Source organism: Muntiacus reevesi, chromosome 9 (genome assembly GCF_963930625.1).
Source record: "Muntiacus reevesi chromosome 9, mMunRee1.1, whole genome shotgun sequence".
Lineage (NCBI taxonomy): Eukaryota > Metazoa > Chordata > Mammalia > Artiodactyla > Cervidae > Muntiacus > Muntiacus reevesi.
This window is the reverse complement of record NC_089257.1, coordinates 69000139-69025697: the sequence shown is the minus strand read 5'-3', so window position 1 is coordinate 69025697 and position 25559 is coordinate 69000139. Positions and strand designations below refer to the sequence as shown.

General features: G+C 38.4%; 2 protein-coding genes across 3 annotated transcripts in view; both read left to right on the top strand.

The window, feature by feature from the left end:
• BCO2 (beta-carotene oxygenase 2) overlaps positions 1-12427 on the top strand; it is a 71244-nt gene extending 58817 nt beyond the window's left edge. Inside the window, exons 9-12 of the mRNA XM_065945148.1 lie at positions 7617-7754; positions 8329-8511; positions 9429-9539; positions 10650-12427. Coding sequence (XP_065801220.1) covers positions 7617-7754; positions 8329-8511; positions 9429-9539; positions 10650-10763 — 546 coding nt within the window. The 3' untranslated portion in view covers positions 10764-12427. The remainder of the gene's footprint in view (positions 1-7616; positions 7755-8328; positions 8512-9428; positions 9540-10649) is intronic.
• Positions 12428-15674: 3247 nt separating this feature from the next.
• Positions 15675-25321, top strand: PTS (6-pyruvoyltetrahydropterin synthase). 2 transcript variants are annotated; one of them, XM_065943961.1, is made up of 6 exons: positions 15675-15832; positions 18423-18502; positions 19762-19784; positions 20152-20208; positions 22840-22910; positions 23099-25321. In XM_065943961.1, exons 1-6 carry the CDS (start codon positions 15750-15752, stop codon positions 23220-23222), a joined length of 438 nt encoding a protein of 145 aa, XP_065800033.1. In that variant the 5' UTR covers positions 15675-15749; the 3' UTR covers positions 23223-25321. The 2 variants fall into 2 exon arrangements, with proteins under 2 accessions (XP_065800033.1, XP_065800034.1); XM_065943962.1 differs by lacking the exons at positions 15675-15832; positions 19762-19784 and adding an exon at positions 19817-19976.
• Positions 25322-25559: the final 238 nt, after the last annotated feature.

Below are 25559 nucleotides of genomic sequence, written 5' to 3'. Positions count from 1 at the left end.
TCCAAAGGACTCTCAAGAGTTTTCTTCAGTATCACAATTCAAAAACATCAGTTCTGTGCTCAGCCTTCTTTATGGTCCAACTCTCACATTTGTACATGACTACTGGAAAATCCATAGCTTTGACTATATGGACCTTTGTCAGCAAAGTGATATCTTTGCTTTTTAATACACTGTCTAGATTTGTCATAGCTTTCCTTCCAAGGAGCAAATTTTTTAAAATTTCAAACTACAGTCACCATCAGCAATGATTTTGGATCCCAAGAAAATAAAAGCTGTTACTGTTTGCACTTTTCCCTCTTCTATGTGCCAAGAAGTAATGCAATGATCTTAGTTCTTTGAATGTTGAGTCCTAAGCCAGCTTTTTCACTCTCCTCTTTCACCCTCCTCAAGAAGCTCTTTAGTTCCTCTTCACTTTTTGCTGTTAAGAGTGGTATCATCTGCATAACTGAGGTTGTTGATATTTCTCCCAGCAATTTTGATTCCAGCTTTTAATTCATTCAGTCTGGTATTTCGCATGATGTGCTCTGTATAGAAGTTAAATGAACAGGGTGACAATACACAATCCTGACATTCTCCTTTACCAATTTTGAACGAGTCCATTGTCCCATGTCCAATTTTAGCTGTTACTTCTTGACCCACATACGTATTTCTCAGGAGACAGGTAAGGTGATCTGGTATTCGCATCTCTTAAGAATTTTCTAGTTTGTTGTGATCCATACAGTCAAAGCCTTCTGCATAGTTGATGAAGCAGAAGTAGATGTTTTCTGGAATTCCCTTACTTTCTTTATGATCCAACAAACATTGGCAATTTGCTATCTATCATATGTTAATCTCTGGTTTTTTTTTTTCAACATAGTATTTCTTAATTTTCTCAGAATTGCATTTGAAGTTTCAAGCCTCATTCAAAAGTTTTTTAAATCACTAAGATAATAAGTTTTCTAGACTTTTAGCAGTAATACCAGATTCCAGAATGAATGGAACTATATCAAAGTACTGAACAAATATAAATGATAAATCTAGCATTCTATTCATACTTAGTCAAACAAGTGGAATCAAGATGTCATAAATTTTTTAGCTAGACCAAAATTCATGGTTTCTAATATATATATATTATATTATACAAATATATGTGTATATATATATATATACACACACACAAAACCTTTATAAATATGTGTATATATATGTGTATATGTATACAAAAGCTTTTATACTGCACTTGATGAAGTTTTAAAAAGAACAACAAAAGGAGAGAGATGGAGAAGTAGGAAAACATAAACTAAATGAAATGGGAGCACTGAATATGAAATAGAAAAGTGAAACAAACTAGATAAAAGTAAAAGATCATCATATAGTCCAGTTGTTTTTAAACATGGCTGCTCATTAGAATCATATCTGGAGCTTTGGAGAGAGAAACAACACCTAGGTATTTGTATTTTTCAAAAAATTCCAAGATTTTATATCTGGATATGCATCTGGATTTTAAAAAGTGATTATAGGTTTTTCTATTAAATGGTAGTTTCAGTAATACAGAATTTTATTATTTTCTGTTGACCAATCATGATACAATGGTATTAAGTAATAGTTACATAATGGAAAAGATGTTATCAGTTATCACAAACAATAGCCAGACCAAAAAAAAGAATAATTATAATTGCAAGCCATAATGGAAATATGATTAACCTAACAATATAAAATAATTACATACAATTTGAGGGGTTAACTAGAGTGATGTGGTAAGTGGAAGTGCATACATGCGCATGTTTTCATCTGCCCAGCTGGTCTATGTCTTTTGGTTGGTGCATGTAATCCATTTACATTTAAGATACTTATTGATGTACATACTCCTATTACTAATTTCTTAATTGTTTGGGTTTATTTTTTGTAGGCCTTTTCCTTCTCTTGTGTTTCCTGCCGAGTGAAGTTGAAGTTCCTATAGCATTTGTTGTAAAGTTGGTTTGCTGGTGCTGAATTCTCTCACCTTTTGCTTGTCTGGAAACTTTTCATTTCTACATCAAATCTGAATGAGAATCTTGTTGGGTAGAGTATACGTGGTTGTAGGTTCTTCGCTTTCATCACTCTAAATGTATCATGCCATCTCCTTCTGGCTTGTAGAGCTTTTTTCTACAAGCCAGATTTGAGAAATCAGTTGATAACCTGATGGGAGTGCCCTTGTGTGTTATTTGTCGTTCTTCCCTTGTTGCCTTTGATATTTTATCTTTGTCTTTAAGTTTTGTCAGTTCAGTTCAGTTCAGTTCAGTCGCTCAGTCACGTCCGACTCTTTGCGACCCCATGAACCTCAGCATGTCAGTCCTCCCTGTCCATCACCAACTCCCAGAGTCCACCCAAACCCATATCCATTGAGTTGGTGATGCCATCCAACCATCTCATCCTCTGTTGTCCCCTTCTCTTCCTGCCCTCAAGCTTTCCCAGCATCAGGGTCTTTTCCAATTTGTCAGTTCAATTACTACGTGTCTCAGTGTATTCCTTGTGGGGTTTATCCTGCCTGGAACTCTCTGTACTTCCTGGACTTGGTTGACTATTTCCTTTCCCATGTAAGGGAAGTTTTCAACTTTTATCTCTTCAAATATTTTCTTGAGTCCTTTCTCTCTCTCTTCTCCTTCTGGTGCTCCTCTAACTCAAATGTTGGGCATTTAATGTTGTCCTAGAGGTCTCTTAGGCTGTCTTCTTTTTTTCATTCTTTTTTCTACATTCTGTTTTGTGGCAGTGATTTCCACCATTCTGTCTTCCAGGTCACTTATCTGTTTTTCTGTTTCAGTTATTCTGCTATCGATTTCTTCTAGTGTGTTGTTCATCTCTGTCTGTTTGTTCTTTAGTTCTTCTACGTCTTTGGTAAACATTTCTTGCATCTTCTCCTTTCTTTTTCTGAGATCCTGTATCATTTTCACTAGCATTATTCTGAATTCTTTTTCTGAAAGTTTCCCCATCTCCACTTCATTTAGTTATTTCTCTGAGGTTTATCTTGTCCATTCATCTGGGACGTAACCCTCTGCTTTTTCATTTTGATTAACTTTCTGTAATGTGGTTTTCATTCTAGCTGCTGTGGGATTGTGGTTCTTCTTGCTTCTTCTCTCTGCCCTCTGGTGTGAGGTGATATCTCATTGTAGTTTTGATTTTCATTTCTATAATAATGAGGAATGTTGAACGTCTTTTCATGTGTTTATTCTCTATCTGTTTGCTTTTGAGAAATGCCTGTTTAGGTCTTTTGCCCACTTTTTGATTGAGTTGTTTGTTTTTCTGGTATTGAGTTGCATGAACTGCGTGTATATTTTGGAGATTAACCCTTTGTTAGTTGTTTCATTTGCTATTATTTTCCCCCATTCTGAGGGTTGTCTTTTGACCTTGTGTATAGTTTTCTTTGCTGATTTAGCACAATATATTATATTGATAAAGTAGTTCTTTTAATTCTTTCCAGATAATGCAGGGAGTCTGGAACACTTTAACTCCATTTATTATATTCCTGATTTATATGCTACTGTTCATTATATATTTTAATTCTCTCTTTATATTAACCCCTGTAAAGCATTATTATCAATGTTGTTTTATGTAAACATAATTACCCATACTACTCATTTACCTACATCAGTACCTTCTCTTGCTCTTAATTCCTTCTTGCCTCTCTGAGCGTCCATGTAGTATCATTGTCTTTCTGACTGAAGAACATCTTTTACTATCTTCTTTAGTTCAGATATGCTGATATGGTGATGAAATCTCTATTTTTGTTTGTCAGAAAAATCTCTTTATTATACCTTCTTTCTTGAAAGATGTTTTCATTGGATAAAGAATCTAGGTTTTTGTTTTCTTTCAACACTGTAAAGATATCATTTTATTGTCTTCTGATTTCTGTTGAGAAATCAGTTGTCAGTTAAAAGCTTTGCTCCTTTGAAGTTGATCCATTACCCCCCAAAGATTTTCTCTGATTTTCTGAAGTTAGTACTACGATATTTTTCAATATGATTTCCTTTTGATTTATTTTCTTTTTTTCTTAAGGATTTTTGAATCTATGGTTTGCTGTCTTTCATTAGCTTTGAAAAATTTAACCCATTATTTTTTCAAATATTGCATCTAATAAATCTTTTCTCTCTTTTCTTTCTGGTACTACAATACGCATGTGATACCCCTTTTCACTATAGCTCTCTGTTGCTTATGTTCTTTTTTAGTATCTTCCATCCTTTGCTCTCTCTAAGTATCTTGCTTTGGATATTTTCTTCTTATCTTACCATTCAAACTTTCTTTCTTCAGCTGTATGTATCCTGCTCTTAAATCTAGGCACTTTGGTCTTAAACTCATTGCTTTTTTCAGTTCTGGAATTTTGATTACCTTCTCTTTTATAATTTGTGATTCTCTGCTATAACCCCAATTTAAAATAATTTCCTCCAATGTATTCAGAATAGTTAAAGTTTGATAACTCTATTATCTGGATCCCTTGTGGTTCAGTTTCTATCATCTATTGCTTTTTTTTTCTTTAAATTATACTTTGCTGTCTTCTTAAGTGCTGACTAAGTTTTATTCTACACAGAATATTGTGTTTGAAAAATTTTAGGAGGAATATTTGGAGACTGTTGTCTTCCTTCAGAAAAGATTTTCATTTATTTCTGGCATATGGCTAAGGTACATTATCAATTGCAGACATTCTTAATCTAGTTATAAAGACTGAGATAATTTGAAATAGGACACAGTTGCTGCAAGAGCCAGACTGTTTTTGTTAATTCTTACTCCTAGGGTACAGCCTTAAGGGGGTCCTGACTGAAAGAGCTAGAGGTTTATCAAGACTTTCCCTTCTTGAAGACTTTGAACTACAACTTTTGTCCCTCTAGCTTTTCAAAACTGTCAAAATCTCTTCTCATTAGGGTCAAGTGATGAGGGAGTTGATGTGGCAATATCCTCATAAAAGCATAACATGAAGGATCCTGGTAGTGATGGAACTGTTCTGTATCTTGAGTGTGGTGGTGATCATATACATTTACATATGATAAAATTGCATAAAACACACACACAAAACACACATAAATGAATGCATGTTAAATGGATAAAATCTGAATAATGCTGGTGGATTATATCCATGTAAGTTTCCCGGTTGTGATATTGTAGTGTAGTTATGTAAGAGGTCATCATTGTTGAGACTTCATGAAGGATATGTGAGACCTCTCTTCATTGTTTCTTTTTTGTGTGGTAAAATATACATAACACAAAATTTACCATTTAACAATTTTTTGTGTATAATTCAGTGACATTAAATATAGTAACAGTGTTGTGCAACCAGCATCACTGTTCATTTTCAGAACTTTTTCTTGATCCTAGATAGAGGCTCTGTACCCATTAAATAACAGCTCCCTAAAACCTCCCTCTCCCAAGGTTGTGGTAGCCTTTATCCTACTTTCTGTTTCTATAAATTTGTCTATTTTATGTACCTCATATAAATGGAATCATACAATATTTCTTCTTTTGTGTCTGGCTTACTTAATTTATCATAATCTTTTCATGGGTCACTCATGCTGTAACATGTATCAGAATCTCATTCCTTTAAAAGGTTTAATAATATTCCTTGTGTGTATATACTCATTTTGTTTATTCATCTGTTCAGGAACATGTGAGTTGTTTTCAGCTTTTGGCTATTATGAATAATTCTGTTATGAACATTGGTGTACAAGTATCTGTGTGAGTCCTTGTTTTCATTTCTTTTTGGCTTATACCTAGAAGGGAATTACTGGATCATATAATTCTATATCTAACTGTTTGAGAAACTGCTAAATTGTTTTTAACAGCAAATGCACCATTTTACATTCCCACCAGCAATGTACAAAGGTTACACTTTCTTTCCATTCTCAAACCACAAACACTTGTGGTTTCTGTTTTTATTTTTTCTCGATAATAGCCATCCTAATGAGTGTGAAGTATTACCTCATTGTCATTTTGCTTTGTGTTTCCCAATGACTATTAATGTTCAGCATTTTCCCCTATATTTATTCACCATTTGCATATCTTGGTGAAATGTCTAGGTGAAATGTCCTTTGCCCATTTTAAAATCAATTGTTTTTCTGTATTGTTTCTTACAGCTGCATATGGGTCTTCAATAATCTCAAAATGAAAGTTTTTAATAAAGTTTAATAAAATATGTTTCTGTTTTCTTAGCTTTTCAACTGCCTCTTCTTAAAAGTAGCTGATGTCCTTAGTGGAAATTTGCCCCCAGTATGTAGTTTCTCTCTGTGGGTTTCCTTTTCTTTCCAAATCTATGCTCTATCATTCTTTGTTGGCTTTTTAGCTCACCGGTGCCTTCAAACAGCTGTTTTAAACATTTTGTCCAGCTTTTCTATCTGTTATCAATGAAATGGTCCATGCTGCCTAATTCACCACTATTGGAACTCTCTTTTTGTTCACCTTTAGTTTTGCAAAAGACCAAATATGTTTAAATAAATTTAAAAGTAAATTTTTAAAAGCTAATTCTTTAAAAAAATTATTTATTTGGCTGCACTAAGTCTTAGCTGTGGCATGTGGGATCTTTGATCTTCGTTGTAGCATGCATGATCTTTAGTTGTGGCATGTGAACTCTTAGTGCGGCATGTGGGCTCTAGTTCCCTGACCAGGGATCAAACCTGGAACTCTGGCTTTGGGAGCGTGGATTAGCCACCACTGGACCACAGAGGAGTCCTCAAAGCTAATTCTTTATGGAGCTTAAAAACAACACTAAATCTTTACTTAGTAGGAGTATTGAAAACATTTCTGCATGTTACGGAGATAATATGGACTAGGTATATAGGATAAAATGATACAGTTTATTCCCCATCTTAGAGTATTTCCAGAGAGGAAGATGTACTTAAACCATTCTTACTGTCAGTAAAGACACTTATTTTATTAGGGTCTCCTGCTTAAACATCACCTCTGCAGAGCGGGTGTGTTGAGGGGCCCCCAAAACTGTTCTTTGTTTTGGTGATTCACTAGGAGGGCTCATAGGTCCCAGAAAAATCAACAGAAAGGAAAGATATATGGGATGAAGTTTAGAGGAAACCAGGGGCGTGCTTCCAAGAGCCCTCTCCTAGGACTTGCCTAATTGCTCCAGCAACTGATTGTGACATGTGTGAAATGCTGCCTGCCAGGGAAGACCACCCAAGCTGGTTGCCCAGAGTGTTTGTTGGGGATCAGCACATAAGCATAAGACCCTACATGAATAATTTCAATCACTGAAGTTTCAGAGCCCTATAGAGAAAGACCAAATCCGAGGAAGGAAGCACCCATTTTACGCTCTAACACCCTTCAGTGTGTTTCTTAATGGCACTTATCACTATCTGACTTGAGTATATAATCATTATTTATTTGATACTACTTAAGTGGCATATATTTTATTTCTTATCTATTACCATTCTTCCTCCTCTAGAATATAAGGCTTGAAACTGTTTTGTATTCCCAGTGTCTAAAACAATGCTTGGTCTAGAGAAGGTACTCAACTGATGTTTGATGAGTAAATGAATGAATGAAAATGATTGTTTATGCAGTTACTTAGAAATGCCAATAATGTTGACTGGATCTCAATGATTGGGATGTGCTGTTATTCTATGCATGACCGTTTTCTCATCTGTTTACTTCTCTCTCCTAAACAGGTCTACAATTCAGTAGCTAGATCTTTCCCTCGACGGTTTGTTTTGCCCTTACATGTCGATTTGAATGCCCCTGAGGGAGAGAACCTCAGCCCGTTGTCCTATTCTTCCGCCACTGCTGTGAAACAGGCTGATGGAAAGGTATGCTATGAATGGGCGTTAGCCTAAGACTCTGACCCTCAGCAGTGTTTCTTTATCCACTAGTAAAGTAGTGTGACAATGTAGTGTGGCTGTTCTCCGCAGTGTTTGGTGCCCAGTAAGTTTCATAACATTCAGCTGAGCAGGGTAGGGTCGCAAAAGAGTTGCAGAATTCTTGGTGGGAGTGAGCACTGTATTTACCTATCACTTTTGTGTCTTGAAACAGGTTTATACAGCTTTCAAATTGTCATGACATGTCTAAGTATTTAAGATTGGCACTGCCCATCCCCACGTTTTCGATGGTTTGGGCTTACATATCACTATATAGCTATCAGTGTCTCAGCTCAAGTAAAATAAAAACCCGTGTCCACCTCCTATGCCATTTGACAACTTAATCACAAAACCCAATAATCTTTTATGTGTTCTTACACATGATGAAAAGAAAAACAATATTTTAAAAAATGATGTAGAACCTCAGTTCTCAAGCCCTGTCACAAACTTTTATATGGTGTTAGCCCCCACACTGACCTGAAGAAAGTATGAATTAAGCAATCAGTTCTTTTGTGCCCTCTTTTAGATTTGGTGCTCTTATGAAAATCTATATCCTGAGGACCTAGAAGAGGAAGGAGGTATTGAATTTCCCCAGATCAACTATGGCCAATTCAATGGCAAAAAGTATCAGTTCTTCTATGGCTGTGGCTTCCGGCATCTGGTGGGTGATTCTCTGATCAAGGTTGACGTGGTGAACAAGACGCTGATGGTAATGAAATTCCGTTTCCTTTTCTGAATTCTTTAAAGACATGTTCTGCCCTTTGAATTAATTCCTGTTTTGTTTAAGGTAGATCTTGAGATTTTAAAGCACTTACTTTCTTTCTTTTTTTTTTTTAAAGACCTTTTATTTTATACTGGAATACAGCCCATTAACAATGTTGTGAGTTTTAGGTGGACAGCAAAGGCACTCAGCCATACATACACATGTATCCATTCTCTCTCAAGTTCCCCTCCCATCCAGGCTGCCACCTAATGTTGAGCAGAGTTTCTTGTACTAACATTAGGACCTTGTTGGTTGTCCATTTTAATTATAGCAGTGTGCACATGTCGATCCCAAACACCCAAACTCTCCCTTTCCCCTATTCTTTCCCCAACAATCATGTTTGTTCTCTAAGTCTGTGAGTCTGTTTCTGTTTCATAAATAAGTTCATTTGTATAATTTCTTTTTGGATTCCACATACAAGGAATGTCAAATGATATTTCTCCTCTCTCTGACTTACTTCACTCAGTATGACAATCTCTAGGTTCGTCCATGTTGCTCAAATGGCAGCCACTTACTTCTATTAAATCTGAGGACCATGGAATTAGGGGTATGTTCCCTCTAGGGATTCTAAATGAACCACAAGCCCAGAAAAATAATTCTATGCTTGATGGTATTTTGAGAGAAATTATGGGACACCTCTATTTCCAGTTGATGGGAAATTATAATTATACAACTTGTGTTTGATGATGATGGAATTTGCCACTGCAAAGGCTCCCTCTCCTATATTCAATTCAGTAAGCCTGATTCTTCCACTGTTGGACCGTTGTATTGGAAGCCAGATTCATGCTGGGACTGACAAAAGCTATAGAACACTTCCAGTTCATAACCAGTCTTCTATCAAACACTTTTTTGGGGACTTGCAGGTTTGGAGAGAAGATGGCTTTTATCCCTCCGAACCTATTTTTGTTCCGGTACCAGGAGCCAATAAAGAAGATGATGGGGTCATTCTTTCTGTGGTGATCACCCCGAACCAGGTAAATGTGTTTCTACCACTAGTCAGAAAGAAAAGTAGCACTGGACCCTTTGAGGGTTATATTTATTGATGCTGTTGATGGTTTCTTTTGATTCCAGTTTGACACCTTCTCCCTTTTGTTTCTCTCTTTATTATTTAGATACCCTTTTATCCTATTCAGTACCTTATTACAGTTTTAAAGTTCTACTTGTAGAATCATAATAACTTACATTTGGATAGGAATTTATTTATAAACTACTTTCATACATATTATCTTATTTAGTCATCAAAACAGCTTTGTGGGTATCATTTTACACATGTTGAATTTGTAACCTAAGGAGTTGAAAGAGACTTGCATCAGATCTTATAGTTGTAAAGCCAGTATTTAAATCCCAGTCTTCTGAATTCTAGTCTAATATTTTATACCACCATCTGTGCTGCCAATTTTAGTTGAGAGACCGAAAAGTCTTATGTGATAGCCTCCGAGCTAGTGTCTCAATAATCTTGATATCCAATTTCTTGTCGAGGGAAGCCTTGTGGCTGATAGATTCACTTTGAGTTTCAACTTTGATCATTTATAAGTAGCTGCCTAGGTATAGGATTCTGACGCTTTTTAAGGTTTTGGTGAGAAAAGTGTAATCAGTTAGTAATGTCTGCCATGGGCTTGGGACTTAGTCCTTACACAATGTGTTTGCCACTCCTGTAATTAGACCAGGGCAAACCTCAATCTGCCTTGCAATGCTACCTTTTGAACAGCTCCAGAACAACACAAAATGGAAGCATTTTATTTTGGAAGAAAGAATTTTTATATCTCTTAGGAGATGGAAAGGGGGCAGGTAAGAAGATCCTTAAACCCAAAGAGATTCTATGAAGGTGATAAATATAAATGTAATTTCTTTGCTCTAGGTATCAACTTCTTCAGCCATAATTTCCTTTTTTTTTTTTTTTTTTGTTCAGTTCATCATTCTGCAAACACTTAGTGAATGAATCAGCAAGGCACTGTGCCTAGTGCTGGGAATGGATATGAAGATGAGAAAGATAGTCTCTCCCTTAGGAATTTTACAGCCCACTAGAGGAAACAGATTTCTGATAGAAACAAAGAGAATTTTCAGCATTGTCCTTCCTTTTCTAGAATGCAAGAAATTTTCTCCTTGTCTTGGATGCCAAGAACTTTGAAGAACTGGGCCGAGCCGAAGTGCCTGTGCAAATGCCGTATGGGTTCCATGGCACCTTCGTGAACATCTGATGGAACAGCCACAAGCTCTGATAACTAGATTTGAATGAATGTGCTCTCTACATAAGAGAGAGCAAAAGTGTACCTTACTTTCCAAACAGTAGACATCTGCTTTTAAAATTTCTATTAAAAATTGAATTCATGAGATAATTATGGTGTTATATTTTCTTAGGGATCTTCTTTGAAAACCTTAAGCATTGATAAAACTTTTAAAGAGAGTTTTAAATTTATATTTACTGGAAATATCTTATGGGCAATAAAGATACATGAAAGAAAAACTAGACCTGGATCAAAAACTAAAAATTGTCACCACCAGATAGATGGGTAACAGAGGTTCTCATACTTGGAAGAAGAAATAAAAATAAATCTAGCTAGTAGAATATGAATATAGGTCTGAAAAAGCCCCCCTTTTTTTTTCCCATCACGGCCTACCTGTTGCTTCTAAGTACTCACAGAGGATGTTAAAATGGCTACTTTTCTGCTGTCCAAGCAGATGCCACTGCAGTTGAACCACCCACTACCACCTCCTATCCTGCCCCCAGCTCAGGCTTGGGAGGCTGTTGTTTTGAGGGATGTTGTTAAAATCAGGCATTTTTCCTAATCTTCAGGTGTCTGGTTCCTCAGAGATTCATGAAAAGTTGGTATTAGGTTGGTACAAAAGTAATCACAGTTTCAGACCATAAATTTTAAATCATTATAGCTAGGCTCAACACATCTTTATTAATCAAAATAGGAACCATTACAATCAACACATTTTTGCCAATGAGAAATAAGTGTAAAAACCCATGCTTCAGGATTCGATGAACTCTTGGAAAATATTTTCTGCCTCCTGCTGGTTGTGGAGGCATTTTCTCTGCAAAAAGTCGTCGAAATGCTTGAAGAAGTGGCAGTTGGTTGGCAAGAGATCAGATGAATATGGTGGATGAGGCAAAACTTTGAAGCCCAATTTATTCAACTTTTGAAGCATTGGTTGTGTGACCTGCGGTCCAGCGTTGTCATGGAGAAGAATTTGGCCCTTTCTGTTGACCGATACTGACTGCAGACCTTGCAGTTTTTAGTGCATCTCACTGATTTGCTGAGCATACTCTCAGATATAATGGCTTCACTGGGATTCAGAAAACTGTAGTGGATCAGACAGGCTGCAGACTACCAAACAGTGACCATGACCTTTTTTGGTGCAAGTTTGGCTTTGGGAAGTGCTTTGGAGCTTCTTCTTGCTCCAACCACTGAGCTGGTCATGATGGGTTGTTATATAAAATCCACTTTTCATCACAAGTCACAATCTGATTGAGAAATGGCTTGTTGTTATTGTATAGAAAAAGAGAAGACTATACTTCAAAATGACAATTTTTTTTTGATTTCTGGTCAGCTCATGAATCACCCACTTATTGAACTTTTTCACCTTTCCAATTTGCTTCGAATGCCAAACAACTGTAGAATGGTTGACACTGAGTTCTTAAGCAAGCAACTTCTTGTGTAGTTTTAAGAGGATCAACTTTGATGATTGCTCTCAATTTGTAATTGTCAACTTCTGATGGCCAGCTACTATGCTCCTCATCTTCGAGGCTCTTGTCTCCTTTGCAAAACTTCTTGAACCACCACTGCACTGTATGTTCGTTAGCAGTTCCAGGGCCAAATGTGTTGTTGATGTTGCAAGTTGTCTCTGCTGCTTTACTGCCCATTTTGAGCTTGAATAAAAAATTCATTTGAATTTACTTTTTGTCTAACATCATTTCCCTAGTCTAAAATAAATAGAAAATAAACAAGTAATAAGTCATAGCAAAAAACATAAAGCAAGAAATGTGTATTAAAATGATGTATAACATAACCACATTTATTCAAGAATGTATTCCAATATCAAAAGGCAAAGTTCAGCAGTGCAAAACCACAATTACTTTTGAACCAACCTAATAGTTCTTCATTTAGTTGGGCAACAGGTGGCACTAGAGACCATATAATCTTTGCATTTCTAAATCCCATCAGTTTTTACCAACAGCCCAGATCAGGCTAGATCTGTCACTTAAATCATATGCCCAAATGCCTTGTTCTCTTTTCCTTCAGTTATACTCCAAGCCCAGGCCAGTTACACTGTGTATGCTCCTTGTGCACATTGAATGTGGCTGGAGGAACCTCCGCTTCCCCCGCAAACATGTAGTTTGGGGCAATGTGAACTCATTAGGCTCACTGTACAGTCCTGGACCAACATAGTTTCTTCTCAGTTTTCCTCGAGGGTTATTATAAACATCACAAACCCTATTCACTTTAGCAGAGAGTTGCATACATACAAATGCCACATGTTGGGGTTTGCACTGTGGCAAGGAAATAAAAGTTCTAGTTTTTGTGTCTGGGTTGGTGAGATACAGAACAACTGCAGTAGGAACAAGAAGATGCCTAAACAGAACTTAATACAACAGCCGTGGGAGCTTAGAGGCTGAGATAACCATGAGAACATAAACCCCTTGATATTCACAGGAGTCTTTAAAAAGGCATTGTACTCCCCCAGACAAAACATGGAAGTTTTATCCAGATCTTATTTGGGTCTGAAGGGTGAAGACTACAGTTGATATCTGGGAGGTACATAGATGTATCTGATCATGTCTTTCTTCTCTTTATAAATCTTTACTCTGTCCTACTACACAATGAGTGAATCTCAAACGTGTGAAGATTAGCAGTATAAAAATAAGATTTTGGTCCAAAAATGTCTGGATTCTGCCTTGGCCTGCCATCAACACAGGAGAAGACAAAACAGGAACAACAACATTTTATAATCTAAGTGCGTATGGCTGGTAAACCAGTGCACAAAGTTCTGGAAATTGAATGAACATATGACTTAGGCTTGGGACTTTCCTGGTAGCTCAGCTGGTAAAGCATCCACCTGCAAGGCAGGAGACCCCGGTTTGATCCCTGGGTCAGGACAATCCCCTGGAGAAGGGATAGGCTACCCACTTCAGAATTCTTGGGCTTGCTTGGTGTCTCAGATGGTAAAGAATCTGCCTGCAGTGTAGGAGTCCTGGGTTTGACCCTGGGTTGGGAAAATCCTCTGGAGGGCATGGCAACCCACTCCAGTATTCTTGCCTGGAAAATCCCATGGACAGAGGACCCTGGTGGGCTACAGTCCGTGGCGTTGCAAAGAGTCAGACAGACTGAGTGACTAAGCAAAGGAGAGCATGACTGAGGCTCAAAGTCTATGGAGGGCCTCTTCCTTTCCGTAAGTTCAACTCATAACTGACCAGTGTCCAAAGACTCAGGGAAAGAAGTATGTGGTATACAAGTGGAGGGAAAAGGGATTAGGGTGCACCCTAGTGACCTTATTACTTCTGCAGACTATTTTACAAAAAAGCTATATTCTGAGGTACTGAGAGTTGAGATGTCAACACCTTTAACTTTGAGGAGGACACAATTCAATTTGTAACAGGATGAATGCAAATTCATTATTGTATTTGAATACAATAGAAACTCACCACAGGGGTTTGTGCCCCAGTGAATTTGAGGGTGAATTTGGTGAGTGTTTTCGTATAGAATTAGCTTCAATAAAATAAAGCAAGAACTCTGCAAATACTGTGACATATTTTATTAAAGCAAATAAGTAAAGCAACTTCTCAGAAATTCTTTCTACCGCTTTACCTTTTGTTTTGATTCCTTAAAATGTATTCAGAACAAGGGCAGTGTTAGAGGTTTGAGTGTTTATCTCCCATGCAGTCAACACCTGAGAAACATTTATATTATAATCGATCTTGGATAAATAATTCACTTATCTGGGTCTGTGTTCTCTTATCTGTAAAGTGAGAGGACTGAACTAGAGTGTGAATCTCTAGCTCAAAAATATCTGGTTTATAATTATTTAAAGTTATTTTATTTCCAACCCAGTGGGGGAAAGGACAAAAATATTTGAAAACGTGTGAAGAATATTTGCTGCATAATAATAATTTAATGCAGAACAAAGAGCATATATAGTTGGAGTTAGGAGGCATTTGCGAGAAACCATCACTGGAGCTTTAATTTCTGCCACGCCCATGATTTTATCTATCCTTTCCAGTGGGTAACTGTTTAATGAAAGAATGAATTGAGGAAAGACATGACCTTGTGTATACTGGGAACTGTAAATAGTTTGAATAGATGCAAGAAAACAAGATCTTTTCACTCTGGAGATGTCTACAACGGACAGAGAATTGCTAATGTCTGTGTGTTTCTCAAGTGAACGTGCTTGCATTGTGGCAACATAGAGTGATAAATGGCTCCATGCATGCGTGTGGATGATAAAGACAGCTTGAGCCGTCTCCTTAGTATGACTCATTACAAATAGTCCGAAGGTATTATTTCTGAAAGCTGCGTGATACCCCACGTGCCCTCAAATTTTGCTCCCTTTAAATAAACTATATTTAGGCTGGCCCTGGGACTCATCTCAGAATAAGCAGCAACTGGCGGTTTCTGTAACCCAGGGCTTTCTTCTAGAGAGTGGGAAGGACCTCGTTGAGCAGAGGCAACAGTGAAGGACACTAAGCCCCCCACCACCTTATTCTGTCGCTCTGGGACACGCCCACCTCTGAATGCTTGCTATTCCAAGAGATGAGGATGGTAAGGGACCTCTGTTAGGGCTTCCCAGGTGGCGCTAGTGGTAAAATGGTAAAGAACCCACTTGTCAATGCAGGAGACAAAGAAGAGGGCGGTTTGATCCCTGAGAGGGGAAGATGCCCTGGAGGAGGGCATGGCAACCCACTCCAGTATCCTCGCCTGGAGAATTCCATGGACAGAGGAGCCTGGCAGGCTAAGGTCCACAGTGTCGCAGAGTCGGACCAGACTGAAGCGACTAGGCACGCACAAGGGGCGTCTATTAACGGCCTCCGGCCGGCAGAGGGAGCCCAGCTGCAGCGAGAGGCAGAGAGAGCGTCTGCCGGGCGCCCGCCGCGTTGCGCCGCCGCGCAGCGGGGCTCCGCCCATCCCAGGCTGGCGGCGGGCCGAGGGGTGGGGACGCCGGCCGGGCCGGGGGCTTGCAGACCCATGAACGGGGCAGGGTCGGGCCCTAGCCGGCGGGCGCGAGTGTCCCGCCTCGTCTCCTTCAGCGCGACCCACCGCCTGCACAGGTGGGGTGCGCCCTCCACAGGTGCTGGGGACGGGGCCGTGGAGCCCCGGGGCGAGGGCCGGGGTGTGGGAGGAGCGGGGCTGCGGCGGATGAAAGGCTGGGTGCGCGCCGCGGCCTCCTTTGGCCGCCAGGATTTCTTGTTGGCGTCACAGCAGTGGCCACTGGAGTTGACCCGGTTCTCGGGGTACCTGTAATGTTCAAAGGAGTTGAATTCGCGCAGGTTACTCAGTGCCAGGCACATCGTAAACGGGCAGAGCGTGCTAAGTCGCTTCCGTCGTGTGCGACTCTGCGACCCCATGGATTGTAGCCCTCCAGGCTCTCCCGTCCATGGGGATTCTCCAGGCAAGAGTACTGGAGTGGGTGGCGATGCCCGTCTCCCGGGGATCTTCCCTACCCAGGGCTCGAACCTGGGTCTCCTGCATTTGCAGGAGATTCTTTACCACTAGTACCACCCGGGAAGCCCGAAACATTCAGTACGTGTTAGCTACTATAATGTGTCAAAAGTGTCATCTTCCCTCACTAATGTTGCTACAGCAGGGCGAGTTTTGTCCACTTGTTACTGAACAGAAAATGAACCTGGATGTTCACTTTCCCGAGATTAGAAGCACAGTTGGGGTTTTGAACGCAGAGTACTCAGACTGCTTGATTGCACTGAAGAGCTGATTTTGAGGAGGGTGTTGCCTCTTACTAGCAAGCTCCGCTGTCTGAGCATGTGTTTCTTGGTCTATAAGATGAAGATAATAAGTTTTACCTAACAGGATTCACCCATCCATTCATTCACTGGACCGGTGTTTGTTATTAGATCTTGGTGCTAGGCAACAGGGATGCAGCAATGATAAAGACCTGTCACAGTTTTCTGTCTGGAATGTACAAACTGGTCTGTTTTGTGGCAGGTACAGTGAGATAATTTTGTGCAAAAACTTCGTGAACAGTAGCACTCTAAATGTAAGAAGTAGGTGAGCAGGAGAAAGGAAAGTAATAGAATCTCAAAAAGAAAGGGGTTATTTATTAGGAAGCTTAAATGTATGAGAGTGGTAAGGCCTCATTGAAGGTGCACGGTTGGCTGGACAGGTATACGCGCAAAATCTATTAAGAAAATGGTTCTCTGCCTGGAACAATAACTGAGTATTGTAATTTTAAAGTTTACCCGGGTTTGAATACCCCTCAGTGGATTGGTGGGGTTATCAGTAGGCAATAGTTGAGGAGAAATAAAGCAAGAATTTAAAGAGATGTACTAGGTCATGTAATTATTTTTTAGGAGGAATGAGTTTTTTATTCAGATTTTTGAAAAACTCATTTTCTGTTGGGGTATAGTCGATTAACAATGTTGTAGTTTCAGGTGAAGAGTGAAGGGATTCAGCCATACATACATGTATATCCATTCGCCCCCAAACCAGGAGGAATAAGATTTCAAGCTACTTGAGGATAACGATCTTCTTTTTTATTTAAGTTACCGTGTACCACTGCTTCATTCAGCCCATGCCTAATATGTAGTAGGTGCAGTCAGTCCCCACTATACAAACCTTCAAGTTGTGTACTTCTTCTTTTTTATTTTTATTTTTTTAAGTTGTGTACTTCTTAAAGATGCGGACACACACCTGGTTCCAGCAAGGAACCAGAACCTGTGCCATCAGTGTCAGGCGGGCGTGAAGGTGCAGCCTGCTCTTTGTCTCCTGTTGTTGACGATCCTTCAGCTCTATCACTTTCCCACCTCCTCTAAGGAAATCAGTCCTGAATATTCATTGGAAGGACTGATGCTGAAGCTGAAACTCCAATACTTTGGCCACCTGATGCGAGGAACTAACTCATTTGAAAAGACCCTGATGCTGGGAAAGATTGAAGGCGGGAGGAGAAGGGGAAAACAGAGGATAAGGTGGTTGGATGGCATCACCGACTCAATGGACATGAGTTTGAGTAAACTTGGAGAGTTGGTGAGGGACAGGGAGGCCTGGTGTGCTGCATGCAGTCCATGGGTTTGCAAAGATTGGGACATGACTGAGCGACTGAACTGAACTCCCTCCTCCAGTCACTAGCTCTTTTTGCCTGTTCACTTGATGCTGGACCCTTTACACTAGCTGTTGTACTATACTACTGTACTTTTCAAGGTATTGTACTGTGAGATTACAAATGTTTAATTTTTTGTTTGTTTTTTGTGTATTATTTGTATGAAAAGTCTTCTAAACCTATTACAATACAGAACTATATAGCTGATTATGTTAGTTGGGTACCTTAGCAAACTTTGGGCTTATGAACACACTCTCAGAATGGTGCTCTTCATATGTGGGGGACTTACTGTGTTCAGTAAATGTTGAGTTGAAAAATGGAATGGTCTTCAGCAGATCAGTTTTTGATGTGGAACAAGGATGTTGAGTTTATTTATGCTAATTTGTATGGTGTGGTAGTCTAATTAGGGGACACATTGTGGTTCCTGACATAAAATTAAGTAGTGAAATCAAGTGGATTTATGACTGTTTGATGAGCTAAAGAATAATAAGTTGTTAGGTTTTTCAAAGGCTAGAGAAAACAGTAAGTGTAGGGAACAGAGAAGGTATCAGAACTTGTGTCATGTTGATTTTTTTTTTTTTTGTCAGCAAATCTCTTAGTAATGAAGAAAACTTGAAATTATTTGGGAAGTGCAACAACCCAAATGGCCATGGGCACAATTATAAAGGTGAGAGAAAAACTGGTGAAATTTTAGCCCTTTCAATAATGATGAATGACTGTTCAGCAACTATGGTCTTAATGAGTGAGAAACTTTATGGACAGAGCATGAATGCTTTGAGTCTTGAATGAGAAAGTAAATGAAAGTTCAAAATGAAAAGATCTGTCGCCTTAGTTGGATGTATCTTAAGTTCAAAACAGAATGGTTTAAATAATTTTTTCCTTGGCCTTCCAGTACATGACATTCTTTTGGCACCATGTTTGCTTCTAATTAGGTATTGCCGAGGTCAGTGTTAAAATTAGATTGTATTCACTGTGTAAGTAATTACTGACAGAAAGAAAATATTGGCTCAAGATATGCTATATGACAGAAAAATAAGTTGGGTCTAAAACTTTGACAGCAGTGTTCTAAGGAGGTAATTAATTTATGCAAGGACAAGAGACTTGTTTATTGAGATACAGATGATATAAAAAAAATAGCTGTGTAAGCCATAGAGTATCACAGCAAATGATATGGTGGAATAAAAAGACCAGAAAAGATGTCAGAATATTGGGCTTTCACGTGTGGTTACTGTCTCTGACTTGATCTGTATCTCTCATTCTGTCTGCTCACTTATCACATTACCTAATGGTGTTTCTATGAAGCTGAAAGAAATACGTAAAAGTCATTAATTCGCAAAGCACTCTGATCATCAAGATCTTTCAAAGGTTTCACTTTTTAAAAATTAATTAATTTTAATGGGAGAAGAGTTAATTTACAGTGTTAGGATGGTTTTTGCTGTACATCAGTATGAATTGGCCATGGGTACACATTTTTTCAGAAGTACTTGTTAATCTACAAATCATTGCTCTACACTGTGTTTACAGTTTTATGAGATAAGGGGCAAGCGTTTTAGGCCCAGGAGTAGTTTGCTTGCTCAGGAAGGAAGGAGCAGTGCAGTGTGTAGTTGGATGTCTTTCTGTACATTTTCTACTTCTATAGGCAGTGATTAAGCAGCATCTTGAAGTAGCGATTCCTTCCAAGTACATCATAAGCAAAATTTATACCCTTTTTGGCCCTGGCTAGGCACTCTTAAGTTCCTCTGCCATGGCCGAATTGCATTAGTTAAAAAGATCTTAACCGAAAGAACAGACATTGTGGAGGAGGGGGGGGGTACAGCTTTGTAAAGCCGGGCTCTAACTCCTAATTTATGTTACTAACATGTATTTGGATGTTAACCTGTTGAAAGTCACGCTGGTTTTTTGGTTATTTTGTTTTCTTCCCCATAGTTGTGGTGACAGTACATGGAGAGGTACGTGCCGAACTTGTCTGTGTTTTGTGCAGATTGCTGGGCCCTCTTTCAGCCAAAGCGATGGATTCTGTGTTGAAAACTTCTGTTCAGATTCATGTTGCTTCGTTGTTGGTCTTTGTGTACGGTGAGCTGCTGCCATTTCAGGCCTGTCCTCTCCCAAAGCATCGTCCGTCGTGTGCTGTATGTGGACAGGTAGAAGGGCGGTGCAGTGGAAAGGGAGCCTCGAGGACTTGGTGTTTCCATGCTGAGATGGATTGTCTCGGGGACGAAGGCAGTGTGGGACCAGGTTCCGCACATGTTGCAGTCTTACAGAGGTTAAAATATGAAGAGCATACTGTAGTAATACTCACCTTTGTTTTTTCTTTAGATTGATCCTGTTACAGGAATGGTCATGAATTTGACGGACCTCAAGAAGTGTATGGAGGTAATGGCATGCTGGATGCTGTTTTGTGCTTTCTTCTGAGTATAATATTTGATGGCCCCCTTTTCACTTCCTCAGCCAAGTATCGTCAGAGGTCCTGTGACCTGGCAGGTGGAATTGGGTGTGGGAATGGGGGTAGTATTAATAGTTGGAGGAACTTCTCTCAGTGTCCTCTAAAGGTGTTGGGATGGCTGAATGGAAATTAGTCATGGTTGTATTACAATGACAGGAATGAAATGTAGTGTGTTCAGCTTGTCTTCTTTGTTGACATATCCTGATTTCCTCTGTTTAACAAATCCTTCCCTTCTTTCAGGACACTTTATCCTTGAAGCTTTCTATTCCTGAAATTGGTGAATTCCTTATATCTTTAATCACAAATTTTAATACTATCCTGTTTTATTCACTCTAGCTTTACTATAAACTCACTGGGGCAGTTGATGATAGAGATAACAAAAAAGAAGGTTTTCATTAAAAGACTTACTGCTTATATTATTACAGAATTCTTGGATTGTGAGAGACTGCAGAGGTTATCTATGCCAGCTTCTTCCTTCCTTTGACTGGGAGTGAGAGATACTGATTAGTTAACGTCCCCTATTTGCCCTCAGTCGTGTAATAAATCCTTTGCAAAGTCGGGAAGTAGATTTCCTTTCATCGAGCTTTGTTGTTATTATGCCATCATTTCACCTGTTTGTTTTGCTTCAGCTTTGCTCCTTACTTTTGCTTTAAAATTTGACATTTGTTTAATTAAAAATGTTATTATGAATAATCATTATTTCTTTCATGTTGCTTATCTTCCATATATTTAACAAGTTTGCCTGCTTTGCATCAGTCTTTGAGCTGAGCACTAGGAATCCAATGATGAATGAGACATAACTCTTAGCCACAGCATGCTCACATGACTTTATAGCAGGTGAAGAACACTTAAGTGTTAAATAAGTGTTGGTTGAATAAATGAATAGGAGAATGAGTGAACGAACAGTGTTGTGCTCAAAGTACTTTAGGAAAGCTATAAAGACAAAGTTCTTGCAAACTCTAGTGACATAAAATAAATATATATACATTAAGATTTATAAGAAACACACTAGACAGGCATACAGCGAAATACCAGAGGAGAAATTCTCTGCACTTTTTTCCCATCTTTGCATACCTGAAGGACGCTTCATACCACATACTTTACCTTTACATTAGTAAAAGTGGCTTATGACATACAGAGCCAAATTAGAAAGAGCCCTGTAGGAGAGGTCTCAATGGAAAAGTTGGGATCTGAACAGGAGTTTTCAGTTAAAACAAAGATTAAACAAGGATTTATTTTCTTGATATCCATGTGGATATCATTATTTTAAAGTTTGTTTGGCTTAGGACTTGCTCTTTTTATATGATTCTGATTTTTCTCAGATAATGATTGTTACTGTTATTATTAATATACCCTTCTTAGAACCATTCCATATGGAAACTTAGATTGTTCCACAAATTCTTTTTTTTTAATTGAAGTATAGTTGATGTATAATATTATATGTTATGGGTGTACAGTATAGTGATTGACATTTTTTAAAGGTTATGCTCCATTTACAGTTTATAAAATATTGGCTGTGTTCCTCATGTTGTAGAGTATGTCCTTATAGCTTATTTTATATGTAATAGTTCATACCTCTTAATCCTCTGTGCTTTTATATCCTTCTTCCCTTCTCTCTCCCCACTGGTAACCACTAATTTTCTTCATCTGTGAGTCTATTTCTTTTTTGTTATGTTCACTAGTTTATTAATTTTTTTAAGATTGCTTAGGTTTTTTTCAATAGCTAAAAGTAAAAGTTTACAAAAATGAAATGAAAGGAGTTGCTCAGTTGTGTCCAACTCTTTGCGACCCCATGGACTGTAGCCTAACAGGCTCCTCCATCCATGGAATTTTCTAGGCAAGAGTACTGGAGTGGGTTGCCATTTGCTTCTCCAGGAGATCTTCCCAACCCAGGGATCGAACCTAGGTCCTCCCGCATTGCAAGCAGACACTTTTACCATCTGAGCCACCAGGGAAAGTTTACAAAGAATAAGGCGATTACAGTTCTTGCCATTGACAAAGAAAAATGCTGCGTATAATATATATAAGTATTAAGAAGCCAGTCTTTGCATGTTTTTAGTTTTCTTTCTAAGAGCCCAGGATCATTGTTAAATTACTCCTATGGCAGAAACTCAGAACACCTTGCATAATTTCAGTCTTAATCTGCTTTATAAAATGTAGTACTCATTGAAGGTGTGTCCTAACTATATTGTGGCATTGTGCTGAAGGCGAGACTGTTAGAGAAAAGTGTTTGTGGTATCATTTTGAACAGAATTCAAGAAGTGTTAAGCTAAAGTTTGAATCACAGAGGCTTGTTATGAGAAAGAACCAGTGAATTCTCTACTTTTTGGTTTCTTACCTCTCTGCATTCAGTAATGAGGATATCCAGCCATTATGGAGAGCTAGGCCTTTTTTTTATTTTACAACTTTAAACTTTCTGAGATTGTTTTGTAAGACACAAAGTTCTTGCAAGTACTGAGTTAGTGACGAGATGATAAGGTAAGATTTAGAGGCAAAGGTAGGACACTTTGAAATATGATTCATAAATGGAATCTGATATTTTTCCTTTGTTTTGTCTGTAGGAGGCGATTATGAAGCCCCTTGATCATAAGAATCTGGATCTAGATGTGCCGTATTTTGCAGACGTTGTAAGGTGAGTGACTGTTTTACTTTATATAGATAGTAAGAAAGAAGAATTTAACATTTTATTTGATTATTGTGTGACTTTTTTTATTTTTAGTGTAATGATATCTTTTGAAACTAGAATTTTTATTCTCTGTAAATATTAAACATGAAGTTTTGCTTATTTGTCTTTTGACCTTCTTTCCTTTTCTTCTCCAGCACAACAGAAAATGTAGCTGTATATATCTGGGAAAACCTCCAGAAATTTCTTCCTATGGGAGTTCTTTATAAAGTAAAAGTATATGAAACTGACAATAATATTGTAGTATATAAAGGAGAATAACTCTTAGAGATTAATTTTCATCCATATTTGAAGATCTTTATCCCCTTGAACAATTAAGAAGTCATCACCTAACTGTTGCACTTCCACATTGTGTTCTGGAATCACTGTGAGTGAGTCCTGTTCTAGACTCAAATCTAATTGAAAACCAAGGTTGTACTGTATTCTGAGTATCATTTAAAGAGTTGTTCATCTATAGATTAAAATCACTTCAGCAAAATGTTCTGGTGTAGAATTATTTGGAAGCAAAAGAAATCTGTTTTTTTTTCCCCCATTATCTCATTTTTAGTATTCATTTTTTTCTCGGTATAATATAAATGGCCAAAATGTTTATAAGACTGACAGTAGGTGAATCTTATAAAAAATACCAGTGACCACAAAGTCTGGAAATAGAGACTACATAGTATTTCTAGTAGATTGAGCTCCCTTGATTACTACTTCTAGGATATGCTAAACGTGTTCCATTGGAAAAGGGAATGACAAACCACTTCAGCATTCTTGCCTTGAGAACCCCATGAACAGTATGAAAAGGCAAAAAGATATGGCACAGAAAGATGAAATCCCCAGGTTGGTAGGTACACAATATGCTACTGGAGAAGAGCAGAGAAATAGCTCCAGAAGGAATGAAGAGGCTTAGCCAAAACAGAAACAATGCCCAGCTGTGGATGTGTCTGGTGGTGAAAGTAACATCCGATGCTGTAAAGAACAGTATTCGTACGAACCTGGAATGTTAGATCCATGAATCAAGGTAAATTGGAAGTGGTCAAACAGGAGATGGCAAGAGTGAACATCGCATTTTAGGAATCAGTGAACTAAAATGGACTGTAGTGGGCTAATTTAATTCAGATGACCATTATATCTACTACTGTGGACAAGAATCCCTTAGAAGAAATGAAGTAGCTCTCACAGTCAACAAAAGAGCCTGAAATACAGTACTTGGGTGCAGTCTCAAAAATGACAAAATGATCTCTGTTTGTTTCCAAGGCAAACCATTCAATATCAAAATTCATTACAATATCAGTAATCCAAGTCTACGCCCCAACCACTAATGCTGAAGAAGCTGAAGTTGAATGGTTCCGTGAAGACATATAAGACCTTCTAAAACCGACACCAAAAAAAGATGTCCTTTTCATCATAGGGGACTGGAATGCAAAAGTAGGAGGTTACGAGATACCGGGAGTAATAGACAAGTTAGGCTTTGGAGTACGAAATGAAGCAGGACAAAGGTTAACAGAGTTTTGCCAAGAGAATGCACTGGTTATAGTGAACACCATTTTACAACAACACAAGAGTTGACCCTACACATGGATAGGGCCAGATGGTCAATACCTAAATTAGGTTGATTACATTTTTTGCAGGCAAAGGTGGAGAAGCTCCATATGGTAAGCAAAAACAAGACCAGGAGCTGACTGTGGCTCAGATCATGAACTCCTTATTGCAAAATTCAGGCTTAAAGAAAGTAGGGAAAACCAGTAGGCCATCCAGGTATGACTGAAATCAAATCCCTTATGATTATACAGTGGCAGTGGCAACTAGATTCGATGGATTAGATCTGATAGAGTGCCTGAAGAACTAGGGACAGAGGTTTGTGACATTGTACAGGAGGTGATAATCAAGACCATCCCCAAGGAAAAGAAATGCAAGAAGGTGAAATGGTTGTCTGAGGAGGCCTTACAAATGGCTGAGAAAAGAAGAGAAGCAAAAGGCAAAGGAGAAAAGGTGCACGCTTATTCAGTGAGAATTAGACCTGAATCGTCTGGGACAGTGTGTTATAATGAATGTATGAGGACTGAGGGGGGTGCCCTTTGGTAGTGCATGCTGTTCACTGCAGATTTGCTCACTGAACCGTGAACTGCTAGTGAGAAACACTGAACATATCACAGAAGAGGAGTAAACTGCTCATGTGTATTTGTCTGTTTTCAGACCTTATGGCTACCTGAACCATTTAAACTCAGAAGACTGAAAAATAATCACATGTATTAAACCTTGTTAAGATAATCAGCATGAAAAGGATATGTTACTCTGTACAGCATCTCTTTATGGAAGTTTTTCCTAGTTAATCTTGTTTTGTTCTGATCACTAAATCACCTGCTTCAAGTTGAGCTGCTTTTGTGGCATTCGTCTCTGGTATCTTTCTTCATGCCAAAATCTACAAGAATACATTTGCTTTCTTCCCACAAAGAACAGTTCTCACTTGTGTTCTCATTTGTATTTTGAAACCAAGTTCCTTAAATATAGGGGTCATTTTTCTCTTCACATAGCAACTAGTACACAATGGATTCTTAGAATGTTGCTGCCTGAAAAGAGTAAAAAGACTTGTGCCATGATTAGTACACTAAA